The sequence below is a fragment of the Indicator indicator genome, chromosome 36, assembly GCF_027791375.1.
Source record: "Indicator indicator isolate 239-I01 chromosome 36, UM_Iind_1.1, whole genome shotgun sequence".
NCBI classification, from domain to species: domain Eukaryota; kingdom Metazoa; phylum Chordata; class Aves; order Piciformes; family Indicatoridae; genus Indicator; species Indicator indicator.
The window spans coordinates 2,341,653-2,359,797 of record NC_072045.1 but is presented as its reverse complement, the minus strand read 5'-3'; the positions used below and the strand labels follow the sequence as shown (position 1 = coordinate 2,359,797).

Here is an 18,145-nt window from a genome sequence, read left to right as displayed (position 1 = left end):
CCAGCCACCCCAAGGGCATAATGGAGCAGGGAGAGGAAGGAACCATCCCGGGGCCCCTCCACAGGCCCGGGAAGGGGCCGGCTGGGTCCTCGTGTGGGCATGGAGGCAGTGAGATCTGCTCCTCATTCCATCTGCCAACGCCAAATCCATTCGCCACGTTTCGGCTGCCCGAGGCAATGGCTCCGGCGGCGGAAGGGAGCTCCCAGGGCCGGAGCCGGCGCCTTGGAGGCTCAGCCCAAGGTGGGAGGCCGTGGATGTACCGAGCCAAAGCCCAGAACTCTGCAGGCATTCTCCATCCCCCACCGCAGCCGGCTCCCTCCTGCCCAGCGCTGGAGCCATGCCCGGAGGGCTGCGGGGCCCCGGGGGGCTCCGGTCGGGAGCAGACAGACCGGGAATGGGCTCCCCCCAGCCTCCCCACTCTGGCGGCTCCTCTCTTGGCTCTTGAGTGCTGGAAACCAGAGTCTCAGCAAACAGCACATCCACTGAGGAGGCAAAGCTGCTGCCCAGTTCGTGGGAGCCTCCTCCACAGTGGCCATTCCTGGGGAGCCACATTGCACCCTTGATCCCCCCCACTCCAGCACCAGAGATGTCCCTCCATGAACTGGGGACATGGGGCAGTGGAGTGGGACCAAGGTTGCTGCCTTGGGGATGGTGACAGGGAGGTGGCAGGGAGGTGATGGGAAGGGGTGGGAGCACTACAGGATGGTCTTGTCCAGGTCGACTTTGAGGGGCAGTGGTCCTGCATCCTCGCTGCCGTGCACGGGGCACAGGGTGACAGCAATGACAGGTGGCAGGGGGAAGGGGCTGGGGCTGTCCAGGTCCTCCAGGTACTCCTTGTCCCCGTTGATGCTCAGAGGCTGGAAAAGAGGCAGTGGGGCCTGTGCAGCCCAAGAGGAAAGGACAGGACCCCTTCGTCCCCAGCCTGGGACAGCATGGGGCTGGCTGGGGATGTACCACACAGCAGGGACAGTCCAGTGAACCCAGCAGCATGGCCAAAGACCACAGAGACCAGAAGGCCACATCTCAGCCCCACAAGGCTCACCCAGCCTGACAGGGAGCCCCTGGGTGTCAGGGACTCCCGCAGGACCCCCCTGGGCTGCATTGAGCACAGCTCACCCCATACCTGGGTCTTGACATGCTGCTCGGGGGCAGTCACCAGGCTGGCACAGCTCAGCCACAGCATCACCACGATGGAGAGGAAGAGGCAGGCAGCCAGGATCCAGCGGGGAAGGCCTGAGCGCCTGTAACACCCCCCCAGCCCCCACCAGAGGAGGACACCAGTTTATGGCAGGACACGGGGTGGGCATTGGGAGTGGGGGAGCATCAACTCCTGGTGCTCCCAGGCCCCCATGCAGCCCCTTCTGCACCTACTTGGCCATGCAGCCCAGGAAGTCATGCTCTGGCGGGGGGGCGTCCGGGTGCTGTGCCTTGGCTTTGCCCCGTGGCTCCTTCCTGGGGGGTTTCTCCCCCTTCCCGCGGGGGCCTGGCAGGGGAAAGGTGATGCTGAGCCTGGGCACAAAACTTGGGCATGCCTGCCCCTCTCATCCCCTTGTCAGTACCCTGGTTGGGTGCTGAGGAACCTGCTAGGGGGGCACAGAGAATCCCAGCAGCTTCTTGGAGTGGGTCCCGAGTCTAGACTCTCCCCACCCCCTGCCCCCTGTGTGGGTGTGGGGCATGGGATGCTGATCAGAGCCGAGAAAGGGGAATTTGCTCAGCTCTGGAGAAATCGGATGAGAGCCAGGAGGGCTCCAAAGCTCCCAGAATCCCTCCACCCCCAGCAGCCCAGACCCTCCTGCACCTGTGTGGGGCTGGGGAACGCGGGGACTGGCCCCCGGTGCTGCCCCTACTGGCTGGGCCTCTGGAGCCTCAGGCACTGGATACTCCATCTGGGGCCGGGACTGGTGGGTCAGAAGGGAGAGAGGGGTGAGCAAGGGGGTCCCCATCCCTCTCAGCAGCCAGCAGAGAGGGGACATGGGACACCCCCACCTGAAACACCACAACTTTGCCATCATCTGCCTGCAGGTAGAAGGTCCAAGTGGAGGAGATGAAGCTCTGGGCAGAGCTGACAATGTCGTTGCAGAAGGTGGAAACCAAATCGAACATGGAGAACGACGTCTCCTGCAGCTCCAGGCTCTGCAAAGGGACATCAGACCCCCAGCAGCCCCTCACCAGCCACCCCCAGACACAACATCCTGCCACAGGATGCGGACAGGCTGAGCCAGGCGCTCAGACTCGGGGCTCAGTAATCTTCTCCCAGGGATGGGGACGTGCAAGAGCTGTGCTCCAGCCCTGGGAGAGTCACCAAGGGAGGGGCTGTAGTCCTAAGGGCCCCAGCCCTTAGGGGCATCGCCCAGCCCCGGGTCCATGGCCCTGCCCCCTGCATTGGCAGCTTCGTGCTCCCACCCAGCTCTTTAAACGCCGGGAGCGGAGCGGTGGCGCTGCCGAGGGCGTTGCTCGCCTGGCAGCCTCTCCGTGCCCTGGATTTTTGGCCGTCGCGGCCGTTTGTTATTTTTAAAGCATCCCTGCTGGAATCCGCTTGGCTGCTCCCTGCCACTGGCTCCCAACATTTTCCGACAGCCCCTTGCACGGCCAGCCCAGCAAACAGGAAATAAATGGGTCAGATTCTGTGTCTAATTATTGTGCTAAATCTGCTCTGCCTGCCTGCCTGGGAACCCGAAGGAAAAACGCTTTGGGTGGGTGAAGGGGGTGACAGCCCCCCCCGGCAGCCTGTGCTCCCCGATGCTCATCCCTGACCTCGCAGAGGGCTGGGAAATGGGATCAGAAATGGGATCAGACAGAGAAGGTCTCAAACACAGGCTGCAAAGTGGCTTTCCAAGGCTCGCAACTTTCTGCAGCACAACCTCATCCCTGTCTGCACCCATGCGAAGCCAAAAGCCTCCACCTCGGGCTAAAGACTAATTTAATTAATTAGGCAAAAGCTGTCGTAGGGACGTTGCTAATTGCTGGGAAGGGTAACAGATAATTGAGGGGATCTGCAGCCACCGCCCGGCAGAACCTCGCACCCGGGGAGCTCGGTGCCATCAGCCTGCCTGGCCCAGCCCTGCAGGAGGGAGGGAGGGATGGGTGGAAGGAGGGATGGAGGGAGGGAGGGAAGGAGCGATGGATGGGTGGGTGGATTGATAGGGGGAGGGAGGGATCTCCCCACCCCTCACCTTCTCCTTCCTGCTCTCCACCTCGGGCAGCTGCTTGCTGCACCCAGTCACGCAGCCAAGCTGCTCCTCTGCCTTGCTGTAGGCTTCAGTGCATGCTGCCGGGCAAGAGAGGGGGACAGGGTTAAGGGGTGCCAAGTCACACCCCTAGTCTGCACCCAGTGGGTGCTGCTCTGCTTGCAGCAGGGTCAGGATGCAGCCATGTGGCACCACGTGGAGCTGAGCAGAGGCAGGGTGCTGGGGAGGGTGGGAAGCACCACAGAGGTGCTGGTGATGTGTGGAGAACCCCCTCCCGGGATAGTATTTAGGGGGCAGGGAGGGCCCTTGGCCGCCAGCTCCTCACCTGCCTCGCACTCGGCTCTGGTTGTGTTCAGCTCTGCGCTCACATCCACGAAGTGACAGATGGAGAGCAGCCGGCAGCCGCGGTAACAGGCGTTGAGAACAGCATCCTGCAGCGAGGAGGAGGAGGGCAGCCCCGAGCTGGCACCAGGAGCCAGCCCAGTCCCTCAGCTGCACCCCCACCCTGGCCCCCCTGCACCCAACTGGGGGGAACTGGACACTGCTACCTTCCTGCAGGACCGCATCCCAGGCTGGCATCCTGTATGCAGGAGGCTGGCATCCCAGGGGCCTCTGCCCCCCCATTTTGCATCCAGTGGAGGGGTTTGCAGGTGGCCTCATTCCCATGGAGGACGTGGCAGGTGCCCACATCTCTGTTAGAGTGCTTGGCACCATCCAGGAACCAGCATGGGCCGCAGGAAGCAGAGGCTGCACTGGTGGGCTGTGCAGGGGGGGCTGGGAACACAGTGTGGGGGCTGCAGGAGTGCATTGAGCCCATACAGAGGTCACTCTGTGTGTCTGTGGGGGTCCACATGCCCGTGGGGAGCGTGGGCAGAGGTGGATGCTGGCAGGAGGCAGCTGGAGCCCGGATGGGAAAACAACTCCATCCCTCTTGGCAGTGGAGGCTCCTGCCAAGACAATGGCCTAGATACAGCCCTGCCACCACGGGGGTTCAGCGACAGTCCCGGGTGCCACCGCGTGGCCCCTGGCACAGCACAGCCCTGCCGGCTCTGGTCCAGGCCTTTCCGTGGTGCCCCTTGCCCAATGATCAGCACTCGGCTCCATCCTGGTCCCTGCTGCCAGGGCTCAGGGCTGGCTCCCCCCAGCAGCAATGTCAGCTGCCAACCTGCCCTGGGAGCCCCCTGTGCCACTGCAGCTGGAGATTGCTCTGCCACGCCACTGGGGGTGGGGGGCAGGAGGGCAGCATGGGGATAACTGCCTGCTGTGTGCCCAGTAAGGCCTCACCAGTGCCATCCCCAGCCTGGGGTAGCTGCCACCACTGAGGGCAGCCCAAATCTGGCACCAGTGAGACCTGGGGGGCACCCCCAAAGCTGGCATGGGCAAAACCACTGTGGGCACCCCAATCTGGGCTGGATGTCCTTACTGGAGCATCCCAAAACTGCAGTGGAGACACTGGGGCTCCCACAGTGACCCTCCACGGTGCTCCCAGTGCCCCCATGGTGTTCCCAGTACTCCCCATAATTCTCTCCACAGGGGTGGTCCATTGTGGGACTGTGTGGCAGCAGTGCCCATGCAGGGCAAGCTGGAGCCCCCAGTGCTGCCAGTGCCCCCCAGTATTCTCGATTCTGTTGCTGCTCCCAGTTCCCACAACGCTCCCAGTTTCCCCTGTTGCTCCCAGTATCCCTGATGCTCCTGGTACCCTCGGTCCCTGCAGCGCTCCCGGTACCCCCGATGCTGCTGATGCTCCCCACGCTCCCGGTCCCCCCAGTGCCCACGGGTGCCCGGGCCCTCCTGGACTCACGGCAGCGGCCTGGCGCGGCAGGCTGCGGCCGCACTGCCCGCGGCACCCGGCGGTGTCTCCGAGCTGCGGCGAGAAGAGGTCGGGGGCGGCGGTAGCGGCGGCGAGGGCCAGGGCCAGGCCGAGGGCGAGCAGGGCCCGGGGGCTACGGACCGCCATGGCGGGCGCGGAGAGGCGCGGAGCGGAGCGAACCTAGCGCCCGCCAGCCCCGCCGTGACGCGCCGTGCGCCGGGCGGGGGCAGCCGGGGGCGGGGGGAGCCGCCGCAGCCTGCGCAGGTCCAGCGGCACCGGCAACGGCCCCGGCGATGGCAGTGGGGAGCGGGAATGGGGGGAGGGGGGTGCGGGAAGGGTTAGGGATGTGCGGGCACCGGGGGGTGCTGGCTTCGCGGGGTGCTTGGGCACTGGGGCATGCGGGGGTACCCCGGGATGCAGAAGGACTGGGGAGTCCTAGGGACTGGGAGATGCTCATGGACTGGGGGATGCAGGAGAATAGGGGTCCTGGGCACCAGGAGATGCTTGGGCACTGAGGGATGCAGCAGGACTAGGGGGGCAGGCACGGGGCATGCCCTGGTGGGAAATATACAGGGACCAGAAGGTACAGGGGGAGCAAGGGCTGTGGGAGGGACACTGGGGGATCAAGAGGTATGCAGGATCAGAGAGGCACAGCAGGACTGGAGGATGCAAAGGGAGTGGGGAGCAGCAGAGTGACACCAGCAATACAAAGGGTGGGCATCGGGGCGTGGGGGACATAATTTGCACAGGTGGCACACAGAGATGGGGTACAGGATGATGGAGCTGCCCTGACACTGGGCACCGGTGAGCACCAGCAAGCAGTAACACCGGAACCTCACTGCCCCCAGGGCCAGCACTCCAGGAGGGGGCACAAGCTTCTTGTCCCCAGCCAGCACTGGACCCAGCTGTGCTACCCTCCGTGGCCTTTGGAGTCTGCCCAAGGTGCCCTGGAGCACGGCACCCGCCTCCCCAGCTGGGCAGGGCCCCTCCCAGCCGGGCACTGGGCTCTCCCTGACACCCCAGATTTACAGCTCTGATTTCCCAGGCTTTCGAAGACATAAAAGTCGCAGGCTTGGCCCCGCGCTCGCTGTCCTCCCATCAGCCTTATTTATGGCAGCACCCCAAAGCCGGCCCGGGGGGGAGAGGAGGAGGAGGAGGGGGACTGGGACTGGGGGCTTCGCTAACCTCCGGCCCTAATGGGGAACACATGGCAGGACCCCGGCATGGGGAGACAGGGAGGGGGCTCCCCATCCCAGCTCAGGTTGAGAGGTGCTCCACGCCATGTGGTAGGAGGACAAGGGGGGGCCGTGGGTGTCTGGGTCCCTTTGGAGAGGTCTGGGGGAGCACAACCCTGTGCCCCACCCGGGAGCAGGAAGCGGGGCCTCTCCTCGCCCCGCTGCTCTCCGCCAGTTTATTCATCTTGTTAATCAAACCAGGGCCGTGCTCGGCCCGGGCCGGCGGCGCTGCCGGGTCGGCTCCGCTGCCCCTTCCCCCTCCCGGAGCCCCTCCAGCCCCTCGGCCTCGTGTCTGGCACCAGTGACTGATGGCCGAGCGAAGGGGATGGCCTGGGGCTGTCACCACGGGCCCGGCACCGTGCCGCAGGTGAGGTTTCCATCAGCTGGAGGGACAGAGCCAGACTCCCACATCCCAGGTGGTCCCAAACCCCCCGGATGGAAAGCTGGGAATGCCACATCCAGCAGGCAAGGCTCCCACCGCACCTGCCCACAGCGTGCCTGGCACCAGCCCATGCTCCCCCCACTCCTCTTTTAACAGCAATCCCCTTTTCCCAGGCAGTGATCTCCAAGTTGGCAAATATTTACTGCCCTCCCCCATCCCAACACTCGCTACCTTTTGCCTTGCTCTCTCCCGACCCACATTTTTCTGTCAGAGCCTCTCACAAAACCACAGCCTCCCCCCAGCACCCCATGGCAAGGGAAACCTTCACCCCACACCTCCATGCCCCAGAGCCCATCCCTGGTGCTCCAACATCCCTTCCACGCCAGCTGCATTTCCCACCCCCCCTCTAGAGATCCACAAACTCCATCTGGGGACTTTTTGTGCCTCCCAAAGCAAACAGAGGCGGGAAGGTGGGGCCAGCGCTGCGAAGATGCTCTTGAGCGAAGCGGCTGTGCCAAGCGGGGGTGGAGGGGTGGCAGAGAAGGGGTTAAGTGGGTTATAAATTACCCAGAGATGTGGAAATGTGACTGAGAGGAATAGAAAGCAAACTCTGACTGCTGGATTCTTTGCATTTCTAGCCTCTTTATTTTTCCCTCAGGTCACTTTAAAAGGATGCAGGCAGTCAGAGGCAGCTCCGCTGTGCCTTCTCCTATTGCTTTTTCTGGGGGTTTGGGTTTTTTTGTTGTTTGTTTTTTACACCCTGGCCCTTGAGCCAGATGCTGTCTCCATCCAAGGGCTTTATGGAGCAAGCTCTGGCTGGGAACTGGAGTAATTAGATTAATTCAGGGTAAGATGTGCTGGGCCCAGCCCCACATGGGACACAGGATGGAAGGCTAGTGGGAAGGTGATGGGTGGTGGGAAGCCAAAGCCAGGATGCTCAGTCTGGGTGTGGGGGTGTCACCAGGGCCACCCTGGAGTCCTGGATCCATCCAAAGGGATTTGCATCCCCCCAGGGCAGAGCAGGGAGACGAGGGAGCTGGGACCCATGGCCGGATTCTGCACCGCAACAGGGCAAAGAGGCCCTGGGAACAGAGCCACACTGGGGAGCTGAGGACAGCCGGACCACGCCAGCCCCGGGGGACCCTCATGCTGACGCCACAGCCTGGGCTGGGGGTCAGAGGGGGCTGCCTGGCTGGATGCTGTTGCGGGAGCCTGGCTGGTGCCTGCGATTGCAGCAGCTCATGGGCGGGAGGGAGCAGCTCTTTAAAGGTCACTGTCAAAGGGCAGCACTGACCACATCTGCCTGTTGACCACATCTGTCCACTGACCACATCTGCCCACTGACCACATCTGTCCACAAAACACATCTGCCTGCTGACCACATCTGTCCACTGACCACATCTGCCTGCTGCCCTTCACACTGACTTAGAGCAGGGCAGGGGCTCTGTCATCTCCAGCTACCCCCTGACACTGTCACTGACCACATCCTGCCACCACAGTGCCACTGCCAACCTTCAGGGACCACAAGCATGGCAGGGCTCACTCAGGGCTGCCTTTTCCCCTCAGCCTGTCCCCATCCCACAACATCAGGCCATGGGTCAGGGAGGGTGAATGTCCCCAAGCCACCAGGGGTGACATCCTGGACACATCTAGGTGACACCAGTGGAGACCAGCTCTCCTCTCCTCCCAAACCTACTGTGCCCCTGACTGCCCAGCAAAGTCTCAAGCCCCCTTCTGCTGATGCCTTTGCCAGCCCCTCCCCAGGAGCTCTCCCACCACAGCCGCACTCAATCCCACCTCATGCTTGGCTGTGGGTGGGAGCTGAGGAGAAGGCAATGGGGGCTGCAGTTCGGCGGTGCAGGTGGGCAGCCTGATCCTAGCTCCAGCTGCAAGGGGCGATTTCGCTTTCCTTGCTCTCCCTCCCCAGCACCCAGCGCTGGCTCCGGGCCCAGGGTGGCTGCCCAGGCGGGGGCCGTGGCCATGGGTCGGAGCGCGGGCGGCTGGCGGCCCCCGGGGCGGCCGTGATTCACTCGGCCAGACCGCGGCCGGCGGGGCTGAAGTTTCTCAGGCTGGGTGGCTCCCGGAGCCTGACATTTTTGGGAAATTTCAACAAAAACAATTCAGAAGCTTCCAAAAAGCAGGAGGATGGGAAAAGGCATCGCTTTGTCTGCCTCCCGCTCACTTTCATTGTTCTTTCTTTTCTGATCCATGCACTTCCTTCAGCCGGTGCCCAACACCTCAGAGCCTGGCAGTTACTTCCAGGCGATGTCACCCCCACCTTGTCCTCAGTCCAGCTCAGCCCCTCCCAGTGTCACTTCTTTGTGTTGGGCACCCTGGGCCACTCAGGTGTCCCCTGCCACCCCTGGTTTTGTCCCCCAATGCTCCATCCATGGCGAGGAGCCATGTCCCTGCCCTTACGGCTGAGCGGGCACAGAGCACAGAGCTGGGACAGGGAGCAAAGGGACAGGGAGTGCCACCGGGCAATGTCCTCATGGGATGGAATCCGTCCCCCCAGCTCTGAGCCCCCAGAACCACCCTCCAGCCTCAGCCACAGCAGCCAAGGTCCCATTGCCTCGGGGTCTCACCCCTATCCCAACATGAAGGTCAGGGTCACAGGGTCCCTCTGGGTCCCCTGTGCTGGGGAAGGCCCCCCTAGCATGGAGTGCTCTCGGGACACCCCACTGCTCCCCAGAGCTCAGGCACACCTGCAGCTGGGGACAGCCTGCGCTTGGGCACAGTGGCATTGCCACAATCAGGACCTGCCCTCCTGGGGCTCTGCCACCCATCTGGGGGCGCTGCAAAGTTCCTGGTGCCACCGAGTCTTGGGCAGGAGGACACGAGGGGACACGGGGACCAGCGTGCGATGCCTGAGCAGATCGCTTCACCACGGTGCTGGTGGCACAACTGGACATGCCAAGTGCGTGCCCGAGACTCTGGTGCCCCCACCCTGGGAGGGCTTGAAGCCACTTGGGGCATTTTCCTACTTTTGGAGGTGTTTAAGTGAGGAAAATCAGAGGTGATGGATTTGATGAAAGCCATCGGGATCTACCAGAGGATATTCCTGGTTTCACACCCCCAAAAAAAAGCTAATTCCGCAGTTTTTACCCTTTAAAGACACTTTTGATGGGGGGGACCTTCTCTGACGCCCGGCCCGGCCGCGGGTGCAGTCTCAGAAGCGGCCCCGTGGGCACGGGAGGGTCCGTGGCGGCCGCGTATGAGTCACCCGTGGGAAGGCTCTTACTCAGCTCCCGCGGGGCTCGGCGGGGAGCGGGACACCGGCTCCGGGATGGGCAGGGACGGGGGTTCAACATCCCGCGGCAACACCGGGAGGCGCGGTGCGGGAATTGGCACCCGGGTGTTGGTACCGGAGCCGGTACCGGAATGGGGCGGAGGGACCCTGGTGCCGGTGCCTTTCTGCCCCCCCGGGGGCGGGCCCGGGCCGGGCGGGGCGGGGCCAGGGCGGCATTTAGGGCTTTGGTTACCGGGGGCTGCTCAGACTTGCTCGGGACTTCCCCGGACGTGCCGGTGCGCTCCGCTGCCCCGGGCACCGACGGGCACCAGAGCCGGCCATGCCGTCCCTGATGTCGTTCCTTGTCCTGCTCCTGCTCTGCTTGCGGCTCCTCTGCGCCGAGCCCATCGCTTGTGAGTACCAGGAGCACCGGGCGGCTGCTGCAAGGTGGACGCGGGGTGGGAGGCTGGGGGATCCCGTCGGGGCCAGGGCGGGCGCTGCGCGGTGCCCCCCGGGGCTGTCCCGCTCGGTGCCGGCTACATGAGGCCGGTGCATGTGGAGGGTGTCTCGTCCGTCCCGTCTGTCCGGTCCGTCCCGCGCCCATCATCTCGCCCCGGGAGCGGCAGGGACATCACTAGGCGCACCTCGGGGCTGTATGTCTCAGAATAACGGGGACCCCCCCGGGGAGGGCAGCCGAGTCCCCACTCTCGCATTGATCCCGCAGCCCAGATGGGACCCCCCCTCCACCTCCCCGCAGAGAACAATAGAGGAACCTTTCTGTGTTCCCCCCCAAGCCCGGACAGCATCCAGAACCCCCCATCCTGCCCCGGGAGCAGCCAGTGCCCCTCTCCCCATGGAGATGGGGCACCCCCCTGCCCGAGAAGGGTCTGTCCCCCCTTGTGTGTTCCCCCTGCGCCGCGCAGAACCCCCTCCTGGAGAACAATGCAGCTCCAATCCCCACCCAAGACAATGGAAACCCCCGGCCGGAGAACAATAGCGAACCCCTTCCCCACTACCCCCGGGAGTGATGACCCCCCCTTCCCCTCCCCTAGAGCCTTTGAGACCCCCTTCTCCTGCTGAGAGCAACAAGGGACCCCCATTCCCCCCGGAGAGTTCTGCCCCCCCTCGTCCCAGAGAACAATGAATCCCCTTTTCCCCACCAGGAGCAATACGGAGCTCCCACTCCCGTGGAAAACAATGACCCCCCTCAAACAAAGTACCCCTGGGGGGCTCGGCCGTGATGCCCATCTAGGGGCCCCACCCAGCAGTGGCAGGTCTGGGAGATGCCACCTGTGGGCTGAGCTGTGGATGGCCTCAACCCTGTGGGGACCGAGGTGCCCCCTTGCTGTGTGTGGGGACACAGGAGGTTCCTCGCAACCGCTCAGTGCCCTAAACCCAAACTAGCCTCCAGTCCCCCGCCCCCACCCCAAAGCCTTCTTTCTTCCCCTCGGGCCCAAGCGAAGGGAGGCGAGGTCTTGCTCCCTGCAGCAGGAAGTTTGGCTTCCTCCCTATGATGAGAATTTCTCAGGGCTGGGGGTGTTTGGATGTTCTCTCTGACACCCAAACGGGTCCCAAACAGGTTCCAAACGAGTCCCCACCTCTCAGCACCTCCTGCCACCACGGCAATGGCAGGAGGACCTGGCCACCCAGGTCCTGTATCCGCCAACCCACACGTGTCGCTCCCAGGGGAGTCTCACACAGCAATAATTAGTTCAGGATTGACAAAAGCAATGGAAAAATATGAAAAAAAAGTCCAAAATTCCCTTTTGGACCCATTCACGAGAGCCCTGCGACCCCTCGACGTGTGGCGCTGGGGGAAGGCAACGCCAAATCTCCTTTTAGAGAGCGAAAGATTCCCCTCGGCCGGCTCGGCCGCGCTGGCTGCGGCGCCCGGGCTTTTTATAAACCCTCCTGCAGCTGAGGGATGACACCAGAAATGCCAGCTGGGATGAGAGAGAGGGGGGGATAAAGACTAGGAAAGGAGGGATGAAGTGTGGGAAGGATGAACAAGGCGTTTTCGGGCGCCGTGTCCGCCCGCAAGCCTTGCTGCTGGAGCTGCAGCAGAGCTCTCAGTGCACGTTACCTACATCGCTAGAGCAAATTTTTTTGCCCAATCCAAGGCTGCCCAAATCTCCCTTTGTTCTCCGGGGCAATTATTTGCACTTTTCCTTCCTCCCTCACACCCCCCCAACATCTTAATAAATCTTTTTTTTAACTGCCTGATCTCCAACACTTAGCGGAGGGTTTTTTTTTTTTTTTCCTTTTCCTTTCCCAGCCTCTTAAAACAGTGATAGAAAAAAAAAATGAAATGAAATCCAGCCCTTTGGAAGAAAAACATAAACGTTCCCGACACCTTGGCAATGTGGTTTTACTTTATTGCATTACTTAGCACCTGATCAGCATTTTTTTTGTGTCATAGGAAAGCCATAAACCTTCGCCCCCTCCCTCCCCCCCAGCCTCGGAGCAGGTATTTTCCTTGCGACTTGCACATTCCACAGCCTCCCTGCGTCTCTCCCCGGCCCTTTCCTCTCCGATTGGAAAACTTCACACTTTTCCCTTTTAAAACACATGTGGAGAAGTGAGGGGGAAACGGCAATGGGGGGGAGGGGGGGGGGGGGGGGAAGGTTAAATAAATAAATAGGTATAAAATTGGCCTCTCCTGAGGGGTCCTGAGGGAGTTAAAAATAGCAGGGAGAAAATAAATTAAAACGCAATATCGATCTAAAATTGGCTTTTTGCAGAGGATCCCGCTCGGAGAACAGGGAATATGCCTGGGCTGGGCAGCTCGGCTGTGTTTCTGGTGCTGTTTAGATGAGAATTTGGGAGAACGAGGGTCTGGAGCTCTGGGTTCATTATCGGTGGAGCCGCAGCAGCCCCAGCTCCGCTAATGGAGGAGCTTGGATCTGGGTGGGCTCATTGGCAGTGTTGTTTGGAGGCCTCGCCGGAGGCTGGGGTCATCTGGGGAGGGGGCCCACCCCCACCCTAGGGAAGAGTTTGTGTTGGGTGGGACGGAGCTGTGGAATCGCCGGTGAATGCTCGGCGTACCCCGGGGTACCACAGCCTGGCTGCTTTTACACCCACCCCAAGAACATCCCGGGAGCTGCTGGCAATTAAAATTGCAGCAGGATAACGAGAATTTGGGAGCACTAATTGCGCCGGGGTGGGATCCGGGGCGGGCGGCGGGTGGTGAAAAGCGATCGGGGCCGGGGAGGCTGGAGGGGAGAGGAGGTCGCGGCGCTTTCCGGGAGGTAATTTAGGATACGAGCCTGGCGCGTGCGGCTGGGGCGGCGAGGGCTCGGGACACGGAAACGCGGAGCGGGCTCGTGGGGGGGGGGGGGGGGGGCTCGGTCCGAGTCTCACCGACGAGGGGGTCTTGAAATGAAAGAGCAGAGGAGAGTTTTCCCATCATGAAGGGGCTTCCCAGGGTGGGCCAGCCTTGGGGAGGGGCCTCGGCGTGCCCGGCGCAGGGACCACGTGCCGAGGTGGCAGCGAGGGCTTTGGGCGGATCCCAGAGGCACACAGCTGGGACCAGGCGGGTGGTGGTTGCCAGTCTTGGCTGGGAAGCGCTGCCTGGAGTGGTTGGGAAAAAGGGGGGCAACCCACCCCAAAACTTCCCAGAGCTGCTTCTGAAACCCTTTCGTGGCAGAAAGATTACAAAGGCAGAACCCAGCCCTGGAAAGAGGCCAACCCCCCCCCCCCAGTCTCGCCCTGCCCAGCGCCCCAAAGGCTGCCGGTTCTCCCCGGTGTGACTCCCCACCTCAGACCTGCCGAGGAGCCCCCGGCTGGGGGGAACATGGCCAAAACCCCCATGTCGAGTGAGGAGAAGGAGAAGGAGGAAGGCAAGCACGGCTGCAAAGGCTGTGCCAGGATAGAGATGTCAATACAGAGAGAGGGAGATAAAATAGATATAAAATGGATTTAAATATGGGGAAATGAATACCAATAGGTATAGAATAGATCTCAAAATAGAAATACATCCATACATAGGACAGAAATACAATTAGAGGTAGAAAAAATAGGCATAAATTCCAGTTAAATAGATTAAATGTGGCTATAAACACCCTGAAATATTAATGAAAAGGTATAGATTAGATTTAAATATAAGAAAATATACATAAAGTGGATTGAAATATCTAAAAATAGATATAAGTTGCATTTAAATAGAGGAAAAACAGACATAAACTGCGTTTAAATATAGAATCAAAGAATTGTTTCAGCTGCAAAAGACCTTTAAGAACATTGAGTCCAACTGTGGAATATTTAAAATAGATATAAACGCCCTTAAATATCTATAAAATAGATATGAATTGGATTAAAATATAGAGAAAAGAGAAACAACTATGCCTAAATATCTAAAAAGAGATATATTTAAATGTGATTTCTATAAAAGATATAAATAGACTTAAATATCTATAAAATAGATAATAATATGCTTAAATAAATTTAAAATCTATAAATGGTATCTAAATATATTAAAATAGATATAAATACACCTAAATATCTATGAACTAGATAGAAGAAGACTTAAATACCTAAACAATATCCAAATACCCTCAGCTGTACCCAAACCAGCTCTAACTCCACACCCCACCCCCCCCCCCCACCCCCCGATAGCTCTCACAGGATCCATCTGATCCGTTTTAACCGCGCCCCCCCCGCTTCCCTTTTTCCTCTTCCCCCTCTGTTTCTCCGGCTGCAGACCCCGCGGTGATCTCCCCCCAGGACCCCACGCTGCTGATCGGCTCCTCGCTGGTGGCCACCTGCACGGTCAGCCCCGAGTCCCACCTGAGAGCCGAGGACCTGTACTGGACCCTCAACGGCCGGCGCTTGCCAGCCACCTCCTACACCACCCTGGGTCCCACCACGCTGAGCGTGGCCCTCAGCCGCCTCAACGGCTCCAAGCAGCAGTCTGGGGACAACCTGGTGTGTCACAGCAGAGACGGTGGCATCTTGGCCGGCTCCTGCCTTTACGTTGGACGTACGTCGGTGGCTTTGAGCCGGCACCGCGTGCTGGCACCTCCCCACCGGCCAGGCTGTGTCCGTGGGGTAGCTCTGGTGGAGCCATGGGGGGGATGTGAGGGTCCCCATGGGGTTGAACACCACAACTCCTGCCCAGACGTGCCGTGAGCTGGCCCTGCTGGATCGATCTGAACCTCCTGGGGGTTTGTGCCTCGCCCCGCGGCCTCGGGCTCCGGGCAGCAAGCAGCAGGCAGCCGAAGGGTGTTTTGGCAGCGCCGGGGGGGGGGAGATGACTCCTGTCCGAGTCAATAATCGTTAGATTTTTATCTGGGGCTATTTTAAGGCCGACGTCCCAGGGACACAGCCCGGGAACGCAGCTCGGGTTGGTTTTTTTGGGTTGCTGTTGTTGAAAGAAAACAGCTTCAGGGCTGCGGGTGGAAAGGAGCCTGAACACCTCCAGCAAAGGCTTTTACAGCCACGGGGCTGGAGCCTTGGGGACCGTGGTGGCATCGCCTGCCGCGACTGCAGGCTTCATTTGGCTGCCCTTTTCATCCCACTCTGCTTCTTCTTTTTCTTTCCCTCTCCCAGTACCCCCAGAAAAACCAGTCAACATCTCCTGCTGGTCCAAAAATATGAAGGACCTCACGTGCAAGTGGGCACCAGGGGCCGAAGGGGAGACTTTCCTGCACACCAACTACACCCTCAAATACAAGCTCAGGTGAGGTGCCCTCCTTCATCCCTGTTGTTCCTAAAATTCCTAAAGGCTGGAAGGAGAAGGGGGTGCCCAGGGCCTCCTAGATGGTGCTGGGTCTCAGCCACTGTGCTGTGCGTGTACCAGAGAGGAGGGTGAGGGGAAGCAGTAACCCAACATCTCCCCAGCAGGATGCTGGTAGTGATGAGTGGTGAATAAATGAGGTGCAGTCCCCTGCTCTTTGCCGTGGGGATGGGTGAGGGTCGACCCGCGGCACCTGGTGCCAACTCTCAGTGCCTGTCCGCAGGTGGTACGGCCGAGACAACACTTGCCAGGAGTACCACGCGGCTGGGACCTACTCCTGCCGCATCCCCAAGGACCTGGCCCTCTTCACGCCCTATGAGATCTGGGTGGAGGCGTCCAACCGGATGGGGGTGGCTGTCTCCGACGTCGTCATGTTGGACATCCTCGACGTGGGTGAGCGGCGGTGCCATGATGTCACCACATGCCGGTGACCTCAAGAAGGGGAAGTGGGAGAGGGTTCAGCGGTGGGCTGCTGGGGAGAGGCAGCAGGAAATGGGCGATCTGTGAGCAGAATTGCTCCTTATCCAATTAGGCTTCCTCCCAGGTTGGCTTTTTCCCTTTTTTTTTTTTTTTTTTTTTCTCGGCATCTGCATTTCCTTAACCCCCGCGGCCCCGCGGCGCTGCCTGCCCCAGCCCCACCAGCCCCTGTCCTGTCCCCGCAGTAACCACTGACCCCCCGCCGGACGTGCATGTCAGCCGGGTGGGGGACCTGGAGGACCAGCTGAGCGTGCGCTGGAGCTCCCCACCAGCCCTCAAGGATTTCCTTTTCCAAGCCAAGTACCAGATCCAGTACCGGGTGGAGGACAGCTCAGAATGGAAGGTGGGTTGGCATCCCCTGCCAGCGGCGGCGCAGGGTGCCTGAGCACACCAGCGCTGCCATCTCCTCCTCCTGCAGGTGGTGGATGATGTGGGCAACCAGACCTCCTGCCGCCTGGCCGGCCTCCGCCCTGGCACCGTCTACTTCGTCCAGGTGCGGTGCAACCCCTTTGGCATCTACGGCTCCAAGAGCGCTGGCATCTGGAGTGACTGGAGCAACCCCACTGCTGCCTCCACACCGCGCAGTGGTGAGTGCCACCCGCCTCCTTGGGCCTCCGGGGAGCCGATGCCAGGCCCCTCCCCTGCTCTCACTGGGCATGCCGGGGCGGGGGGGGCTCTTCCCTGCCCCACGCCCAGCACCTGATTTCTTGCCAAGGACCAGCCAGGAGTTCCGCTCAGCTGGTTTTCCAAAATCAGCCAAAGGCCGCTGGTTTTCCTCTCCCCCACCATGATTTACAGCAGGGAGATGCTGAGGGGGCTGAGGACTGTCCCCTCACGGTGCCACTGAGACCCCCCTGTCCCCGCAGAGCGAGCTGCAGGGGGCTGTGACCCCAAGGGGGGAGAGCAGAACACGACGCTGCGGCGGGAGCTGAAGCAGTTCTTCGGGTGGGTGCGGAAGCATTCGTATGGCTGCTCCAACCTGGGCATCAAGCTGTACGACCAGTGGCGCGTCTGGCTGCAGAAATCCCACAAGGCACGCAACCAGGTAGGTAAGGACCCTTCCACTCTTCTTTTCCCCCGTGGCGAAGTGGCTGGGGGGCGACCCCAGGGGTGGTGGGGCAGGGGGTCACGGTGGGTGAGAGCGGCTCAGCCGGCGGCGACGCAGGGGCTCTGCTCCTCTCCACAGGTTCTTCCCGGCGATAAGTTGTAGCCCGCGGGGGACCGAGCGCCGGCAGGATGCCACGGGGCGCCCGGCGCCCACCCGGGACCACCCACACTCACCCCGACCCCGCCGTGGGAGAGCAGAAAGGGGACTGGGGCAAAGCATAGCTCCCCAGTCCCAGGGGATGGGATGGGGTCAGGTGAGGGGAGCCGGCACTGGCACCCTCATACGTGCTGCTGGCCCCAGGGGACGATGGCCACTCCCCACTGCTGCTTGCCCCCCGCCACAGTGAGGGGAACCCCAGCCTTGCTCAGCTCAGGAGGGGGGACACAGAAGGTTTGCTCCTTCATCACCAGCTGGAGACACCTCTGGGTGGGAGGGGACTGCAGGGGCTTGCTAGGTGTCCCCCCACCCTCAGCACAGCATCCCCCTGCGAGCGATCTTGGGGAACCCACGTGCGAGCACACAGTGGGGGCCAGCCCCTGGGGAGCCACGGGGGCTGGTTTGAGGCTGCTGGGGTTTGCCCGGTGCTTGCTCCAATTTTGATTCAAACCAGCCTTATTTTGGTTCCATTTCAGTCAATTAGGAACAGATTTAAGCTTAATGCCAATAAACCTCTGAAACCCCACCGGGGGCTGCGTCAGCGGAGCGGCAGCAGCGCGCGGGGACGGGGATGCAGCGGGCAGCCAAATGGGACTCGTGCCCCTCCTCACCCCAGCCCGAGGCTCCCAGGGGACCCAGCCACGTTGGAGGGGGTGGCACAAGCACTTTAGACCATGAGACTCAGTCCAGCTCCATGGGGCCAGGTTTATTTTTGGGTGACCACAGAAAGGACACTTGCAGGGCATTAGAGCTGCCATGGGGCTAGGGGTACCACTGAGCTCCAAGAGGTGGTTTTGGGGGGGCTCCAGCTGGCAGCAAAGGCATT

General features: G+C 61.2%; 2 protein-coding genes across 2 annotated transcripts; one reads left to right on the top strand and one right to left on the bottom strand.

The window, feature by feature from the left end:
- Positions 1-695: 695 nt before the first annotated feature.
- Positions 696-5,145, bottom strand: TMEM59L (transmembrane protein 59 like). The gene is made up of 8 exons (XM_054396325.1): positions 4,993-5,145; positions 3,514-3,619; positions 3,174-3,268; positions 1,987-2,133; positions 1,799-1,898; positions 1,372-1,483; positions 1,124-1,241; positions 696-857 (listed from the first exon to the last, which is right to left on the bottom strand). The coding sequence occupies exons 1-8, from the start codon at positions 5,143-5,145 to the stop codon at positions 696-698; spliced, it is 993 nt and encodes a 330-aa protein (XP_054252300.1).
- A 5,039-nt stretch (positions 5,146-10,184) lies between these two features.
- On the top strand, positions 10,185-17,990 carry CRLF1 (cytokine receptor like factor 1). Its single transcript, XM_054396057.1, has 9 exons — positions 10,185-10,257; positions 14,544-14,822; positions 15,392-15,521; positions 15,802-15,971; positions 16,241-16,398; positions 16,474-16,642; positions 16,922-17,099; positions 17,242-17,416; positions 17,796-17,990. Exons 1-9 carry the CDS (start codon positions 10,185-10,187, stop codon positions 17,988-17,990), a joined length of 1,527 nt encoding a protein of 508 aa, XP_054252032.1.
- The last annotated feature ends 155 nt before the right edge of the window (positions 17,991-18,145 follow it).

Bases quoted from the DNA above. Each gene is read 5' to 3' on its own strand.
- TMEM59L (XM_054396325.1), bottom strand. From the start codon at position 5,145: ATGGCGGTCCGTAGCCCCCGGGCCCTGCTCGCCCTCGGCCTGGCCCTG. The intron at 1,484-1,798 runs GTGCAGGAGGGT...TTCCCCTGCCAG, and splicing joins CGTTCCCCAGCCCCACACAG to GCCCCCGCGGGAAGGGGGAG. The intron at 858-1,123 runs GTATGGGGTGAG...CCTCTTTTCCAG, and splicing joins AGCAGCATGTCAAGACCCAG to CCTCTGAGCATCAACGGGGA.
- CRLF1 (XM_054396057.1), top strand. From the start codon at position 10,185: ATGCCGTCCCTGATGTCGTTCCTTGTCCTGCTCCTGCTCTGCTTGCGG. The intron at 10,258-14,543 runs GTGAGTACCAGG...CTCCGGCTGCAG, and splicing joins CTGCGCCGAGCCCATCGCTT to ACCCCGCGGTGATCTCCCCC. The intron at 15,972-16,240 runs GTGAGCGGCGGT...CTGTCCCCGCAG, and splicing joins GTTGGACATCCTCGACGTGG to TAACCACTGACCCCCCGCCG.